Source organism: Ambystoma mexicanum, chromosome 8 (assembly GCF_040938575.1).
Source record: "Ambystoma mexicanum isolate Mex_15411 chromosome 8, UKY_AmexF1_1, whole genome shotgun sequence".
NCBI classification, from domain to species: Eukaryota; Metazoa; Chordata; class Amphibia; order Caudata; family Ambystomatidae; genus Ambystoma; species Ambystoma mexicanum.
The window spans coordinates 1,518,432,319-1,518,451,188 of NC_090929.1; the positions used below are offsets into that span (position 1 = coordinate 1,518,432,319).

Consider the following 18,870-nt stretch of genomic DNA (forward strand, 5'->3'; position numbering starts at 1 on the left):
CCTCCTTCTCTTTTTTCTTTCCATCCCTTCTTTATCCTGTTAGTTTTTTCCACACTTTCTCCTTCCTTCTATGGAGGCGAGTACCCTGAACCTTTTGTACTTAGCCCGTTTAATGGTGATTTGGTTGAAGGATGCTGATCGTAGATGTCACTGTTGTTTCCACTTACAATTGGAAACTTGGTGCTCTTAAAGTTTTTGAAAGTGAACTTAAGAAATAAGGTTTTCCATTGTGTTCATCACTGTTCAAGACTATATGGGTCATTTTATAGAAAATGTTACTTGAATGCAGGTGACTGCCAAAGTTAGCACTTGCTTGCTGTTTGGCTCCCTGCATCTAATCTTAAACATTTACAAGGTGGGGTGGAAACTGAACAGTAAAACCAGTTGAAATCCCCTTTACTCTTTAGTTATACTCTCCGTCTTGTATGAAATGTTAACCCCGCCTGCAAATTACGCTTCGCCGATGATGTTTACTAATGCATTCCTACGGAATCTGCCTGCTCTTTAGCAGGTGCTAATTTGATGCAGATTCCATAGGAATCCGTTTGTTTTGTATCGGCATGAAAATCTCATGGAGGCGTGATCACAGTGCACACACAAAACGGACGATGAAAGCTCCATAAGGGACATTTTATAAAAAAAAATGTACTTGCATGCAGGGCACCGCCAAAACGAGCACTTGCGTGCTGTTCGGGCCCCTACACAGAGGAGGAAAGCGCGGTGGAGAGGTAAACTCTGCTCCATAACCCTTCTCCTTCTCATGTGCACTCAGTGTCGGGCTGTAGTGAGAAAAGGAGGAGTGAAAGCATTACACCTTGGTTTTACACCGCCATCCGTTTCCCACACTACCTGTTTTAACATCACCCCCTATGTAGCTTTGAGCCGCGTATATTACGGTTACTCTAGCAATGTAAAGTCAAACACGTCCAGACAGTACACTCCATTCCACCCAAACCGCAGTGTTCAGGTTCCTACAAGTCAATAGACACAAGCATATTGTTTTATGGACATTTTATTAAAAACGGAACGGCGAAACAAAACACAACAATTAATCACAGCTCGTAGGTACATCATTTTAAAAAATGGAGCAACTGGAGAGTTTGTGGCGTGGCCCTCTGTACATTTTCAGAACCGTGACAGTCTGTGGAGGTGTTGCGCATGCCCACCCCCCTACCCTTGAGGTTCAATGATGCTCGCAAACCAGTAACTGTTCAAGAATTGATTAGGGTTACTTTGCAGTATCTTTGGTCTACCCACCTATCTCCACCTTTCCCGCAAAGCACTGCGGACTCGTAGCAGAGTACCATGAATCTGATCCACATATGATACAAGCATCAGCTTTTCTTCTGCGATACCTTAGGGTTTAACCAATTAACCTGGATACTTGTGACCAGATCTATTATATACAATTGCCTATTATCTTGAAATGCAGTTGTCGGCACCACACGACCATGTTGCATGGTGAGATACTTGGGTACGTTTTTGTAAGAACTCGGCTATTAACCTTTTGAGACGCCATGTTACAGGTTGGGTTGGCGACATGAATATTGTTGGTAGGTGAACTTGGAATGAATGGACTCTGTTTGTGGTGGGACTACCTGCATAAACTGAGTTTGTTTTTCTGAAAAACGAACAGTAATGGTCCGGGTATGTTTCCAAGCTTCTTGAGAGGCTGGCAGTTGCCATGTTGGCTTTGAATCTCACCGTGCTGCGTGAGATAGAGTGGCGATTCTTAGATCATCCACCTCTGCAAACGGGAGCAGTGCCGTGCGAGATATCAAACGATGTAGCAGCAAAGTATACTTACAAGTTAATTGTTTTTTAAATTTCTTTATAGTAAAAATTGGAGCAAAGTCTCTTCCCTGGTCAACACACTTCTACAGTTCTACTGCTCTCGTCTTCTGTCTGTAGTGCAGAAGGTGTAAGGGTTATATGGGGTAATGGGTGTGGGGAATAGATAATAGGGAAGGGGGCTGGGGAAACACCCCAAATAATTTTTCAGAAAAAAAAACCTGGTGATATAAGAACATAGAACCCTTTTTTCATGATCAGTTTCTGACTGCACCCATGTTTTGGTAGGTAATGCACAAGAAGACCTAGTCCTTTACCCATAACCTTTTCTCCATGTAGGAGCACTCGACTTGGCACTCGCGTCTCCCGGTTCCATGGCTGATAGTGTAGCCGTGACACCGCATCTCGATCCTAGTCAACGTTTTGCATTCCAAACTACCCAGCGTTTACTGACATCTCATATACTTGGAGCCCTGACTCGAGGATTGACCCTGGCGAAATGCCCCTGTCTGCTGCCGAAACCTTGCCTGTGCTTAATGGCTAAGCAGGAAAAATGCTTTAATGACTTTAAGGCGCACAGTGGAATCACAATAAATACAGATGGGGAACAGGACTTGCAGGGAGCATCTAGATTTCTGCACTCACTACTACTCTGCTGGTTTTGTGGTGTATAGTATTATAAAGCTGATGAGTCATTCTGTACATAATTTAAATCTGAGGCCGATTTAGAAAGAGTTTGGTACATTTACAGTGAAAGCATTTACATTAAGATGAAGCTTTGCTGCTCTTTTGAAAAACTGACCATGTGTACTTTTGTCAAAGTTCTAGCAGTCCTCCTATGCGTCACCCAGACACCGCTGTGAATTCAAAGCCCACCCCAATTTAAGCTGGGATCAATGCCCTTATAGACAGTCGAGGCTTTTAGCCAACTGGAATTTGGCATCAGCGAGAATTGGATCACAAATCACACCATTAAGCTAACAGGCTAGGCGCCATTGTGTACATGTACACTAAGTAGTACAACAGAAATATGTATCCATCCACAGTGGGTTGAAAAATGTACAGATTGCCTTGAATGCATGTGTGAATACAGATATATTCATGCAGAGTGAATTCACTCTTTTATTCGAATCTTAAACAACATGTCTGATATAACTGTTGCCAGTATGTGAGCATATTCTTATAAAATAAAAATATAACTTGTCTGGCACTAATAAGTACATCTATATTAAAATAATGTATTGCACATGATCAGGAATTGCACGGGAATTTGGGGGGGTTTCTTGAAAATGAGAGGCAGAGCATTTGACACAATGCTCCACCCAATTGAAGTAGATTTCGTTTAAAACAATAAAAATCCCCTTTTTCAAAACCAAAGGTCCTTAAACAAATTAAATAGGTGTTAGCTATTTTCTTTACAGCATATATTGTACTCCTAGTGTTTATTTAACATGGTTAGCACGCATATTGCACAGCCACAAACTGCTAGAAAGAAATCAGACATACATGTCAAACTATTAGGCACTCTAGATTCCCACAATTGGTGACCTGGTGAAAGGGCAAGGGTTATGTACAAGGCACAGACATTAAGAGACACAACAGAAACCAGGCAAGGGCATTGCGAACGTTCCTCATTGGTGCTGCTGAACTGCACGCAGGGCTGATCCGGGTGCAAACCGTTCTTTGGGGGAAGCACGAGAGGCTTCTGCCTAATACTAGGAGGGTGTAAACTGTCTTTTCGGAAATGGTACGTCGGTAAATACTGACTCTTGGCCGTGGATCAAACGCCTGAGGTTCTTCTTTTTCGTTTCCCGACAAAAAATTGTTCACCTACAAAAGAATAAGACTGTAAGAATGTATTCATGGAAGAAATGCGCATAAAGGTTCTGGATTGGCGCCCCCCCCAGTTTCAAGGGTCTGTTGGATAGCACGAGTCTGTAGATTTCAGTTGGATGGCAGATGGACGGTAGTGTGCAAGACTATGGGCCTCAGTCCAAGTTTGGCAGGAATTGGTGTTAATTATGCCAATTTACTGCCGTAATCACTTACTGTTACCACCACTCGGTCCAGCCAATTCAATGCCGGGTTCCCAAATGTTGGTAATTCCCCATTTTTGGAGTCCACCGGACTGCATTAGGGTTTTTTGGCCGATTTACCACTGACAGAATTATCGCGCCATAAATCTGCCGATTTTTGGTGGTAAGGTGGCGGACTCACCTTCAGCTTTTTGCTGGCGGTAAGTTCTCCACTTCACTGCCCAACGCGTAGTACGGTGGCACAGTAATGTGACGTTTAAGGAAGTTACTGCCATTTTTACCCACACCAACATGCTTGTAACGGGGCCCTGTATGTACATGAAATTAAATCTGAACCCAACAAGTCAGTGGTATGAGAGGGGTGCATGTGTCATTGTGCGCGGTGGCCTCCAGTTATTTATTATATGTGTTGAGTGCCAGACAGCCAATCAGTTCCTCTGTGGAGCGTCTCTCACAATAGAGAAGTGACTGCTGAAGGGGAAGGAAAGACTAGCGAGATGGTAGAGGGGGTGACGGCGCTGAAAAGAGCAATATGCTAAAAGTATTATGGACTTTGAAGCTAGACAATAACTCTAATTATTGTCTCAAACATTACCCCCCAACACTTAATGAGTTACTGCCTGCGGCTTAGGCCCTTAGGTTATGTGAAGGGCAATAATTAGCAATAATGACTGGCTTTCCAGTCAGTAATACTACAGTGATTTAACAGTGACCCAAGCTAGAGGAGAGCAGTCAAGTGGTTTTAGAGCAATGCATGACATTGTTAGCAGTATACATGTTATGTTAATGACATATAATTCACATCCTGAAACAGTCATCTCATGGTAGGGATCATTGTAGTGTGGAGACTACAGGCTTGCATTAGGGCTTTCATGTTTGCAATAAGGCAGGGCAGGACTCTGATGGAAACAGGAAGCTGGCTTCTTCCGTCATGTAGGCTTGACCCCACACATTAGAGTTGAATATTTGGCAAGCTTACAGTGGCAGAGTGGGGGGATCAAGTGGGGGCAGAGGGGCACGAGTGGTGACTTTTCAGCAGAAATACAGTGGAGTGGGCCGGCATTGCCAAGGTCGGATTTCCAGAGGGCTGATGACAGCACTGAGACAGTCCAGCAGCAGTCTCCCAGAAAAGTGCAGTGCTGCAAGCATATGTTACATGAAGGGCGACTTAAAACATTTTTTTTTAAAATTATTATTGATGAAATGCAAAGCAAGAAGAGAACATGGAAAAAAAAGTTCTGCCAAGGGTAGCATTTTCAGATTAAGAATGCACCTATAACAAGAGGTCACAATACTATAATTGTTATTAAATGCATAAAGTGCGACATTCTCCATCTGCAGTAAGGGCAAGATGGCGGCACCATGTAAAGTTAGGGTCACATGGCTAAGGACTTTGGGCAAGCTAGGTTTGGATGGCTTATTGTATGGGACTGCAGTGAGCTGTTAAGGAGCAACATATGGGTATAATTATGAAATTACATTGGCACTGTCTTCTAGAAGTGGCTGCAGCTAAGCCAGGCATTAAATGCACTGTAAGGCCCATATGGAGGAAGAAATAGTAGGAGCGAAAGTAGGGACCATGTCCGGTTTTCGATGGTGGAGCAGTCATTGGAGTGGGTAGATTAGGGGTCCCCTTCTCATCAAGATCTGTTAATATCAACACTACTAATTACATTAGACCTCTACCTTAGGGCTGGGGAGAAGAGGCATGCCTTTGGTGTGTGTAGCGGACTGACAGTACACATGGTTCACATTAGTTTGTAAAACCCATTTTGTGGTGTTTCTTTCATGATCATACCTTTCTCTCCTTTAGGTCCCTGTAATCCCTGCAGTCCTTGGACACCCCTTGGTCCTATGTCACCTGTAGAGGCAATGAAAACAGTTCAGGATAATTGCAAATATAAATATTGTATTCTTCATTTCAAACTTAAGATGGTTTAAGACCAGCCCAAGCCCAAGCCCTCCCCACAAAGAACAACGTCCTTTTCCCAATGGATGCAGAGAGGAAAGGTTACGTGAGTTGAGGGTGCGTGGAAAAGGACTGTGGCTGTCTGGGCACCGCCAAGCCCAACAGGATTGGATCTTGGAGAGGATTTACAGCCAATCGCATTGTCTATTGACTGAAGCATCACTGGTGATTCGTTGCTGCACTGTCGTAGGCTAGCGTTGCGGGGTTTCCTGCACCAAATCTTGGTAGGGAAGCATCATGAGTCATACACAGGACAAGTGGGTGTGTTCATTAGCTGATCAGAAGCACATCCTTCTGCTGCTCACTCAATTACTCAAATGTAAGGACTGTCTAAAAACCACTTCCGGGTTTACACTATGAGGCTAAAATCAAAAGAGACGCGATTTCAAAATCTTCTCAAATTAATGTGTTTTTTGTTTGTCTTGCCACTTTCTCACAAGAAAACAGGCTCACATTGACTCCTTCAGACAAAAACTTGCCTGTCTTTCATGTATGGAGTCAATACCTTCAATGTGAAGCATTGTTCAGGGGGCATTGGGGGCTGTTTGGGGGAGGGGGGGGGATAAGAGCCTCGACTTTTGTGAAAGAGAGGATTAAGCTTGATTTGTGCACCCGCCGTGGCATATTCATACACTGAAGAACACCAATTTAAGTCGATAGGTCCTTTATGTAAATACATGAAACTCTAAACAGAATCCGAGGGAGAAACTTTCTTGACCTTGAACCATGTGTCTTTTTTCTATTCCAGCTGTCTTAATCATATGTTGTTCTGCACACAAATATTTCCAGGTTGTTTTGGTTGGGGGGTGGGGGTGGGTGATTACATGTGCTTTTTCCTGGGAATGTTTTTTGTAGATCTTTCTTAGAATAATTCAAAATATCACAATGTTTCAGTTTTTTCTGCATTTGCTGTAAATAGCTGTTCAATGCTATCGGAGAAAGTGTGTGCATCTTCTTCCTTGAGGCATATGCCACGGTCCAGTGACCTTCGCTTACCGTTACATTGGTCAATCCTGCGTGAAGGAAACAAAATGGCTGTTCCGCCTAAAGCTGAGAAACACTAGAAGCTATAGACGCCTGAGAGCTGATGAGAAGCGCGTGTCTGAACACCTGGTCCAGACCTACCCCCAAGTTTGTTATGTTCTGTGCAAGATCCCTGTTTTATCCCAGGCTATTACTATTTAGATAGCACATACCAAAACATGAATTGTTCTTTGGTGCGGCAAATAGCTTTTACCCGATTCAATATACTGCCCTTGGAAGGAAGACGGGAGTAGTATGGGGTTCGACCTGTGACTGCAGGCTTGTCACATATGTCAGAGTCGAGGTCCTTAAATCAGAGCCATCTTACTTGCTGCCTCCCTTCCCATTTTAGTTATCTTAATTGTGGTTTTTAGAAACTCAGTGAGCGCTCTATTCTAGCTCAAGAAGATTCAGTTCCACCTCCACAACTATTGAGCTCCACCTTACTAGTTTTACTAGTCCATCTCAGTGGTACCTGGCCTTTTTAGTTATGTTCTACCACTGAAGGCGTGCTAGTCTGTCTCAACTGCTTCTCTCTGCTATGGCAAGTTTTTCTACCACACTTTGTGCGCTTAGGACCTGTTGTAACTAGGTTGAGATTGCTTGACATAAAGGTACTGGGAGGATAGCTCAGGGGCAATGCGCTTCTTAGCAAGACAATACAGAGCCTTAGAAGTTTGAATCCTGGTCCTGCGCATAGAGGTTGGTCTCCGGCAAGAAGCGTGATATAAAAGCCCATTTTAATCTTTCATTTTTTATTTTACCAGTTGCTACTGTGCTGAGCAGAATGCCTATAGACCTACTTGAAGGGATTCATGCATTCAGTGAGACGCAGAGGATTGTTTCGGCAACACATTTTCAACAGCAACAATTGGTCTGCTCTTTCTCAAAAAATATTCTGTTGCCATCAGCAGCTAGCTGTCACGATATAGCTTGGGTATGTGATTCTCCCACCTGAAAAGCTATTCCATTCTGTTCAATAAGATCATGTATTCTATTTTTATTTAGTGACTCCTTTTTTCCTTTATTCCAACGCTGGGTTGGAAATATGGTGGTCTGTGACAGCCACTGCACTGCAACACTCAACAATTATTTGCATTATCAGACTACCATGTCTTAAAGAGTTGTCGTGACTTGAAAGCGCCTTTGATAACCAAAAAACAAGCTAAAAAAAAAAACAACTCATGGTTTTCACACTCTCGAAGAAGCCTGAAACAAAACTCCCGTAAAGAAGAGAAGACCTGGATTAAAACAAGGGACCCTATGATCGCCAGACTGCTAGACTAGCATTGGCTATTTATAAAAAAGGAATCTTAATGGCAAAATCACCATTTTTCAAAAAACAAATTAATCTTACAAAAAATTGGTCAAGGAGCTTTTTGGCACTATAGAAAAATGTCACGTCCCATGAATGTGTCTCTATCAGGGTATACCCATCTCTTTATCTAGCAAGCAAGTTTAGTGATTTTTTTAATAATAGGGTCAATTCTATTTGCTAGACTGCCAAGTTCCAAAACTTCCATACAAAAGTCTAAATCTTCGACTTTGTCTCCCTTAGCGCCCCTTATTTTCACGTTTATTCCAGTGAAAATGGATGACATTGAAATCTTGATTCAGAAACTAAAAGCCATAAATGATGACTATGATTTTATACCAGCTAATCTTTCACGACAACATGCTTCGCATCTTAAAGATTTTCTTGCTTTCTTGATTCGGGGAAGTGTGCCTCAAGATCTTAAGAAATTCTTTTGGACCCCTTTATTAAAGAAACCATCCCTAGATCATCAAGTGCTTTCTAACTACCGCGCAATGCCGGCCTTATCAAAGATTCTGGAAAAAACCATGACCACACAGCTCCGGAGCTATCTGGAGGGGAACCACATCCACAATATTTTTCAATCCGGGTTTCGAGTTGCACACGGTAATGAGACAGCCTTAGTGGCTGTTTGGGGCGACATCCCGCTGACGACGGAGACATGAGCATGATAGTCATGCTTGACCTGTCAGCGGCCTTTCATACGGTCAACTTCTGGCAGCTTCTATCTAGACTTACTGAGGTTGCTACGGTCTCAGAGGACTCATTGAGATGGATTACATCCGTCTATTAGATCGGACACAAGTTGTCAAATTGGGAACTTTTTATTCCGACAACCCTTCCGGTCTATGTGCGGTGCCTCGGGTCGTCCCTTTTCCCTATTCTATGTAACACTTATATTCGGCCGTTAATGGATATCTTTGCTAGGTTTGATTTGAATTATCATTCCTATGCTGATGACACACACATGTATTTCAGATTAAAGTCGCCATCTGAAGCTATTAATCGTATACTGGCATATTGTAATGCAATAAAAAGTTGGAATGCTTGAAAATAAATTCCAACGTAATGCCTTTAAAAACGGAGGTCATTGTCTTCGGTCCAAAAAGTCCATTGACGGACTTCCTTTCTATGACCTCTTGTCCTGTCATTTCTGGTGTTCCAGCCTTTTTCTCTTTTAAGGTAAAACATGTAGTTTGAATATGGCAGGCATCTCTGAGTTGCAATGCTCATCTTACCAAAGCTGTCAGATCTGTCTATTACCAAATTAGGTTATTAAAACCTGTCTTGCCATTTACTGCTGAATGAGATCACCCTGTAGTTGTGGGGACAATGATCAATTCTAGACCGGACTATTGTGGCATTCCCTTTTACAGGGATTCCAGTGAATCTGTTACATTGACGTCAAGTTGTCCAGAATGCTGCAGTTAGATTCATACTGTCTCTGTATCCCTACAGTCCCACTACCAGCACTTGACACCGGATGTCTGTATTTACTCTCGCACTTGCCACCAGCTGGCCGTACTTTACTTATTGTTATTTTTCTTTATCCCATGTACTGCACTTCCTCCCTCCCCCTCGCACTATCCTCTTCCCCCTTCTTGCGTGATCTGAATGACACCTGGCCTAGCAGGATCGCTGTCGGTCTTCCCTCTGTTACCCCTCCCTTGCCTCGTCGCGCCTTGAAACACTTGTGTATAGGAACATTATTAATGCCATATCATATCATACATAGTCTTTCAAAACTGCATTGCAAGAAGTTACTTTGGCTGCCGATCCAACAACGTATCGTGTTCAGGACTCTTTGCCTACTGTTCAAATGCATTCATGGCATGGCGCCTAGTTATCTGGTCTCCAAAACCAGACTCTATCATCTGTCACGCTGTCTTTGTTCGAATGGGCATCATTTGTTGATTGTTCCCTCTTTTCAATCAAAGGTCCTCATCTTTGGAATGCACTGCGTACTGAACTTCGGAAGTTATTTTCCCTGGCTCTTTTTCATAAAAAAGTTGCAAACTCACCTGTTCCAGTAGTTTTTGTCTTTGTATAGTTTCATGTCTTACGCTGTTGCTCTGTAAATTGAACATCTGTGCCTGGATGCAGGTCTCTGCTTGGTTCCTATGGATTTGCGCAATATAAATTCAAAATCATCGAATCATTTAGACCTCAAAAATGTCCTCACCTTTGGGACCAGGGTAGCCTCGATCTCCTTTGTGACCGGGGATTCCGGGGGGTCCTTGAATTGTACCATGAGCTGTTGAGAAAGTGAGACAAAAGCAATGGTAAACAGACTATGTACATACAGCAATCTTCATAACATACTGGCCTCAAGACCCAACCTACTCTGTTCTCGAGATCCACGGTAGGTTAAAGACCCTTGCAACCATGGCTCTTCAAAGACTACCTAGACTCACCCTGGTGGAATTTCCAGTAGTCCATTTCCAAATGGTTTCTACTGGTCCATTTTCTGGAATACTCGCTTTCGGGCATATTCTGAACTGCACAGGAAACATTTCCAGATGCATCTTGGTACTGCCTAATGTTGATAGTATTTTTATTAAACCAGCACAATTGTCCCTGTTTTGTTTCACCCCCTGGGCGTGGATGCTCTAATGTCCAAAAACACAGAGACTGGAACTATTTCCTGTGAAAACACTTGCAATTGGTCTGCTGGAAATTCACATGTTAATCAATGTTTGTCATGTGCCTGATGGTTCGTTCCCCTGCCTGTATCCAGCCAGTGTCAAGCACCCCATCGCATAACATCAAATTTTTCTTAGAGTGTGAGGCAACCAGCTTTTCAGAATGTAATTGAGAAGAAATAGTTCCATCAGATTTTATTTTAATGCTTTATCGCGCATAGGTGTATATCTGCGGCAGACGTACTCTCCCAAAAGGGGAGAGTGCATTGTTTTCATACGAAATTTGGGAATATGCAGTATCAGATCCTATTAACTCTAGGTCTTGTCTTACCATATGAGGGCTCCCCTCCTCTGGCAATCAGTTGCTGCATGCCACTCTAAATGCCACCTACTTCTCCCCTCCCCCGTTTATTGTTCACATAGCCTGTAGGTCTGCTGACTTCAGTGGTTGTAGTCATTAAACCAGAGCTGCTGCTTTCACCTCAGCTACATCTCAACTCATGCCTGCTCTCTGTTGTGCCGACGGGGCCGCCACGTACCTCTGAAAAATTCCATTAGATCCTCTGTCACGTTCCCGTATGTTGCAAATACTCTGCTGATCCCAGGAGGTCCGGGGTGTCCTCGTGGTCCTGGTCTTCCCACAGATCGCTCCACAGTGTAGGTTATATCTTGAATCAGGCCACCATCTAAAAAGCAATGCATTTAAAATCAACGTTATCCTCTATGAAGGCAAGACAATTTAATTATTATGTTGGTAAGTTGAAAAATATCTAGTCTTGAGTAAGCGGACCGATTTAGGTTGGCGGGAGTGTTTAGGTAAGGTTTACGTACACTCCCTTCAAGAAACCAGGACGAATAAGCTGTCAACACCAGGAGCAGCATTTCACCTGAGGTGACATCACAGCACGCAACATCACACACGTTTAGGTGTGATATCAGGCATATTGCATAATGGGCCTCATTCCGAGCGTTGTGGAGTGGTAGAAAAGTGGTGGTAATTCCACTTTGGGATTACCGCCACTTTTACTGCACTGCCGAATTCTGAGTGTGGCGTTAAAGTGGAGGATTTACCTCCAGAAAAAAGCTGTGGATGAAGCCTCTGCTTTACCTGCAATAACCAGCTGATTTAATGCACAGAATTAATGCTTGCAGAAATTCCCTCAAATATCCTCATGGAGCCCTGTGGATTCCAAAAATGGGGAAATAAATCGCCATATGACTACTCGTAATCCCAGTGTAATGCCACAGGACCAAGTGTCGGTGACAGTAAATGGTTTTGGCAGTAAATCGCTGGGTTCAACGGTGATTTACTGTCAAACTCGTAATGTCATAAGTGAGATTGCAAGGTAGAGAAGCCATTTGCTATTGCAGCCACCCCTATATGATGCCCTGGATGATCAAATGGATATCAGCCCCCTTCCTGCTGCTCATTGTGGCCCAAGAACCAGGTGAGAATAAGAATATTCTGTGGTTAAACTTGACCAGGAAGGACAAATTCAATATGGATTGGTTGAGAGTCTATAATACAGAAATTGATCAAATAAGGGCATAGTCCTGTTTTTATATACCAACTGGACTACCCCCCCCCCCCCCCCGCCTATAGTAGAATCCAGTAGACTAGTTGAGGAAGATGAAAGGCATCGGATTGGAGTTGCAGGAGATTAAGGGTGGGCACAGATGTACTTTTCCGGATTCAAAGTATGTAGAAAAATAAAGTATTGGAGTGCACCCTGAAACCTTGGCACAGGGTCATTAATACTGAACGCAAGAGAGAATCGGAAATTAATCTGATTCTAAGTGCGCTCACTTCCGGCTCTCCTTACGGAGTTGCACATAGATTAAAGTTTAGGTTAAATGTTCCAAATAATGATCAGAGTCAAACAATATATTTGGTGGTATAGCCACTTTCCGAAATCTATTTCCGAGGCATGAAGTATGCCTGACTATTCAGTGCCAAAATCTGTCTATGCCAATGCATTTCGTACGTGGTCTGTCATCAGGGCTTCAAGGCACTATGCATGGTTCATAAAGATCGTCATCATCATATTCATTATTGTAGTCAATCGGCATAGACCGATTTTGGCACTGAATAGTCCGGTATACTTCATGCCTCTGAAAAAAAAAATGGAAAGTGGCTATACCACCATATATATATATATATATAGACACAGATCATTATTCTGAATATTTAACCTAATCTTAATCTATGTGCAACTCCTTAAGGAGAGCAGGAAGTGAGCGCACTTAGAATCAGATTAATTTCTGATTCTCTCTTTCGTATCATATTGGAGTTGGCAATGGAGCAGCAGCAGTAAGATCCACCGATTATCCGGCGATTGAAACAGCAATCGACATCTGGAAGAATTTCCTGTTTGGGATACTTAAAAAATATTTCTACAAGTCCAAGCACCAACAACCAGCCCATTTGCTAATATATGAGTGTACTTGCAATCCCGGTGGCGACCAACTATAGGAAAGACAGTAAATAAATAAATAAATAAAGCATTGTGCGTTAGGATATGAATGACCAAGTGAAATGCAGTCTTCACATCTATATTGTGATAATAATTAAGCAAGAAAAGCCCCATGGCCTTTGCATTCATAAGACTATTTGTCGGAACACGATTTCGCATTCTAAACTCTTGATACTGACCAGCAACCAATTATCTTAAATACCCCAACAGTAGTAAATTGACTTAGTGTAAATGTTGCACTTAATGTTTAATCTAGCGATAGATTATAACAGGGATCTTAGAATTTCCCTTTTGGAATGTCACTTTAAGACAGAGATATTACGCAGGTGAATCTTGAAAATCAATGAGCTAAAGAAAATGCAATCTACCCTAAACTCATGGATTCTTGACAATAGATCACTGTGTTGGAGACATGGCAAAAACCATTAAAAGTGGCCAACCAGCAGGAATGATTAACCTATTAAAATGTATTTAGAAAAGAAAATTAGGGGGCCGTGGAAGATATGGGATTAGTATCAATAAAATATTAGATACATATTAAATGATTCTGGATATTTTTTTTCTGGGTATTGGTATGATGAGGCTCGCCATAATATTACCCTGTAACTGTGTGGCTTAATGCTGACAGTGAAATAGGTCAAGTTACAAAGGTTCAGGGAAAATAATGACATGTTCATTTCCAGTTCCTTTTTTGGACACTCTACGGGGTGCCACAGATGCGACGGGTGCTCCTGCTTTCACAAGCTATTGGCTACATTCTGAATGGATCAGCTACCTCTGAAGGCAAAGATGGGACAGTGCCTCAGATGACCTCTGTGGATTTCCGATAATATTTCTATCGAGGCTACATGTTCTTTCCTATGTATTTCTGCTCAGGCTATAATGTCCAAACTGAAAAAACAGTTCAAGCCATGTATAGTGATTTAAACAGTGAACACCATCAGAGAAGTCTTCATCTCATGCAAATACCTGGTGGCTCTACTCAGCTGCACATCCTTATCAGCACTGTTGAGTCAGATAATGGTGATACATGTTGCAACAGGGCTCTGAGAATTAGTTGCAGGGACGTCATTTCATCAAAATGCCAGAGGTAGCGGAAGTGACATCACACAACCCTTGACCTCTGATGACATCACAGGAAGTTGTCATTTGACTCCACCCCAAAGTGATATCGCGGGAAGCGATGGAACACAACCTTTAACCCCTTGACAAAGCAGGAATTGGCATCACATAGCACAGTTCCTAAGTACACTACGAAAAATATGATTATAGTATTACTATAATGTGATATAAATTTCATACAAGAATGGATCGCCATATGTATCATTAAGATCAGTGTGTATAGGCCCATATTACCAAATTACTATGAATGCAAGCAGACGTCCATGGCCAAATGAAAATGATGTGTTATTATATAGCACTTACGCTTAAGCACTTTATATAGAACAAATATACTTACAATATCACCCAAACTGTGTTGGTACTCATTTATCGACCTCGGAAGGATGAAAGGCTGAGGTGAGGTGTTAAAGAACAGACTAAATCAGTGACTCACTCCCTGAAGTGTGCCTGAAATAAACCTTTAATTAGTCTAGCAATTATTGTATAGAACTCTAGAGAGACACATTATTTGGTATTCCTATTCTTTCTTATTTAGGGTCACTGCTTTAAGTGTTAGACCTGTGCAACCCCTGTTCTTTTTTGTTTCGTTTTCTTTATTAGGAGTCCAGAACATGAAATGCAGCCACTCCAGAAGCAAAGAGCCACGGCCAGGAGGATGCATTAAAAAAAACATTTTTTTTTTAAAAAAATACTTTTTTTTCTTCCTTTTTTTAGGGGTAGCAAGGGAGACCACAAGGGTAGCAAGGGATAACTGCGACCCCTGGCAACCCCTAAATGACGTCCATGATTAGTTGATGAAGTGCTACACAAACATCTACACGTTGTTCTACTTAAGCTACGGGTTTTCAGACCGCCAAGTGATTATGTAATTCTCTTTGGTCGATCACATTGCATTTGACTTCTGACTTTTGAGTGTCTAAGATCCATCGTGCCACTGGTTTTATTTTAATGGCTTTCTTCGAAGCAGTGCAGATTCACCCTAGACATCATGCTGAAAACCCTGGGATCCAGGACATCAAACAACCTGAAACAACTGTTATAAGGCATTAAGAAACCCCGCCCCAATGCCTGATGGTTGTGGTTGCTATTTGGTATCAATTTCAATTTGTGATGCTGTTCTATGTGGTCTTTTGTGAAATTAGCCGGACCTTATTGGTATTTTTTAATTGGTTTGTACACATGCCACTCTTTGATCACAATGAGTGGCTGAGAGAACGCCCTATGACCATTGGTGGCATTGATTGATGGCAGCAGCATTGTCAGCTTCTTGGTGACATCTTACCATTATACCGCACCAAAGAAAAGACTAACAGATTGCTACGTCTTTTCCTTCATTCCTGTAGCCTGGCAGCAGAGTCTACTGTGGTGGTCATCCCCCGTACCAGAGGCTGGAACTGGAGATAACGGCCCGGCAACCAAAGTTATCAGCCCAAGTGAAGCTAGGGTGGAGAACGAGTGCTCTGGCCGTTATCCTCCATTCCAGTGGCTGGAATGGAGGAGGAGGATGAGTGCCATAAGCACCCCTGGTTGCCAAAGCGGTAACCTGGGGTGCTAAAAAAAAAAAAGGGATTTTCCTTTCTACAACGGGACGCACGTGGTGTCCCGCTGTAGGAAGGAAAATCCTTTTCCAAGATGGCCACCATGGAAATGGATGGCATGGCTCCATACGGAGCCCCTCTTCCCTTTCCATGGCGGCCTGCGTGAGGCAAAGAGAGGTAGCGGATGTTGCGGCAGCACCCACCGCTGCCGAAATAAGGTAAGTAGAGGGGGTGGGGGGAAGATGGCAGTGGGGGGAGTCGGTCGTCAGGCGCCTTGGAGTGCGGGCATGTACCAGCGGTTCAAGCCTGCGTTCCTAGCCACCTAATTGGCTGGCCCCTCCACAAAAGGGTGCTAATATAACATCAGCTGTAAAATGTGGTCAAGTATGTCATGGACCTTGCTATCTAATGTGGTTAGGGCTGTTAACCGTGAAACCGTAAAAATCAATTTAGGTTTTCTGGATATCTGTAATGAATATGGATGAGAATTAGATGCATTCTCTATATTTCATTAGAGGTTATTTGCATGTTTGTAATGCAATCTGAAATCCCAACTGGATTGTACTGTTCGGTGGGTCACAAATTCCAGGCTTATCATGTGACTGCAATGTTGACTTGAAAGTGTTCAGTGTCACTCGCAGGCCTCGTACTTACTATTAATCTGGTCCACCACGTGAGATAACAGCCTTTGATATTCTGCTGAAAGCGATGAGGATGAGGACGAGGATGAGGATGAAGAGGACAGTGAGGAGGAAGAGGAAGAGCCTGACAATGAGGATGACAACCAGGAAGATGAAGAATCTGATGAAGAGAGGATGCCGCTATCGCCTTTGAGTCCTCGTGGTCCAGGGGGCCCGGGGGGGCCTGGTGGTCCTGCAATGTACCTTCGAATGTTGTCGCCTGTGTAAAAAGGACCATAGATATACATTTGTGCTAAAAATATTCTTACACAAGTATCCTGCCCCAACAAGACCATAATTGAGGAACATCAATGACACTCAAGAAAATGCTCTTCTCCTGATGACGCATAACAAACAAATCATATTCAATGAAACCTTTTTCTAATCGGCTTAGTTCATGGGATGTGTGAATTATGGTAGACTATTGACTGTGGGAGTGCAGAAAAGAAATAAACAAGGACTGCAAAGCCAATGGTTGTGCCTTGTCTAGGGGTAGACATTTTCCCCATTCATATAGTTCTAACATTACACTTTTTAAAGAATGGAAAACCTTACAATATAGCGGTAACAACCGATCCAGCGAGCCAGATTCGGTGTTAAAGGCCTGAGCAAAGCAAGGGCATTTAAGAAGGATCCTTTACCAGTAACACCCGATCTGGCACGCTGAAGAGGGTATTAACGCTATTAGCACTCCAGGTTGCCAATCCGGCAGTAACCTAGGCTGCTGAGCCCGGTGCATTTTCTTTTAGTGAACGGGACACCATGCTGTGTCCCATTCATTCAAACAAAATACTGTACTAAGATGGCTGCCACAGAAATGGAAGGCGGGGCTCCTTACTGAGCCGCTCTTTCATTTCCGCTGTGACCTGGAGAGTGCACGGCAGGAGCAGCAACAGGGACGTGGGCTTCCTGCCTCTGCGGAAATAAAAGATGAATGTGGGGAGAGAAGTAAAGAAAACACTTAAGGGAAGGGAGAGTGAGGGGCAAGATACCGCTGCGAGGCGGGGAAGCAGCCAACATGTTCCATGGATTGCGGGCGTTTCAGCTCTTGCGATCCAAGGAGCCTGATTTGATGCTCCCCCCCTCCCCCGCTCCCCTGGGTGCTAATACCATTTATATCATCCTTCTACTAGTCTTTACCCTTAGTTTTTTAAACAAAAAAACCTATTATTACTTGTACAAAGGAAAAGTCAACCCAATCACCTTCTCCTAGCATTTATGCTACAAAACGTACTGCACAGCGCAACACAAGAACATCTATTGGCGTTAGCACCACAAGGTATACTCTGAGTGCGCAGCAACAGATAGTCCCGCGTGCTAAGGTTTACGCTCAGAAAGAAACACACCACGTTGGATTGCAATGAGTCTTATGGACAATTAACTTCAGCAGGGCAATAGGTCTGAATCAAATTGAAGGGACAATTGGTATCGTTTTAACAGGTGTGACATGTCCCAGCAGAGTAACCTGGAGACAAGATCTTTAAATCTGGGCTGTGCACTGGGATGCTGTATTGCCTATAATTCAAGTGGCTGCAATGCACACTTGGTTATAAAGCTTTTATAGCACCTGTCAGAATGACACATTTGTAATCAGAAATTGTTGTTCTAAATTGCCTTAATGTGACAAGAACTTAGATAACAAAAGGTATATTTTACCGATGATACCCCTGGCATACATGTGCCAGAAAAAAGTGCTAATCCTGCTAACTTGTCCATTCTTTTATCTCTCCTACCGGCCAATAAGAACACACGTATGTGCCAAAATTAAAGCATGACATGGAAAAAGCTCGCATATGTTCCTCTATATCAGGGGCCTGCAACCTTTATCTCTGCAGATGTTTTGCACTACAATTCCCAACAGCTCTAGCCATCATAATCAATGGTGAGAGATGATGGGAGTTGTAGTCGAAAACATCGGGAGAGCTGCAGGTTGCAGACCCCTCCTCTACTTGCCACACAGTAGCATTTGGAACACATTTACTGTCGAGCAACAACAAAAGACATAAAAGGTGTGTGGTGCAGATGTATAGCGTGGACGTCAGCGGGGGAGCGCTCGACTTGCCATCTGCAGATGAGTGCAGCGCTTGCCAGCTCATTCAGTCTGCAGCGTTCATGAACACTCTATCTCTGGGGGCTGCACTATGTGGCAAAGTTCCTTTTCATTGCTTGTCACTATACGAAAAAAAGTGGAATTCATTGAAAAATGTATTAACAGGAATGCTATATTTAACACCTAAAAGAAATGTCCCGACAGTCAAACCTTCCCTCAGGGTCCTGTGA

The 18,870-nt window shown here is 43.0% G+C and overlaps 1 protein-coding gene across 2 annotated transcripts in view; it reads right to left on the reverse strand.

Annotated features, from left to right (window-relative positions):
- Positions 1 to 996: 996 nt before the first annotated feature.
- COL17A1 (collagen type XVII alpha 1 chain) overlaps positions 997 to 18,870 on the reverse strand; it is a 200,275-nt gene continuing 182,401 nt past the window's right edge. For both annotated transcript variants that reach the window (XM_069611740.1, XM_069611739.1), the window contains exons 53-57: positions 16,565 to 16,810; positions 11,316 to 11,462; positions 10,317 to 10,388; positions 5,626 to 5,688; positions 997 to 3,621 (exon numbers count right to left, since the gene is read on the reverse strand). In XM_069611740.1, the coding sequence (XP_069467841.1) occupies positions 3,572 to 3,621; positions 5,626 to 5,688; positions 10,317 to 10,388; positions 11,316 to 11,462; positions 16,565 to 16,810 (578 nt within the window). In that variant the 3' untranslated portion in view covers positions 997 to 3,571. The remainder of the gene's footprint in view (positions 3,622 to 5,625; positions 5,689 to 10,316; positions 10,389 to 11,315; positions 11,463 to 16,564; positions 16,811 to 18,870) is intronic.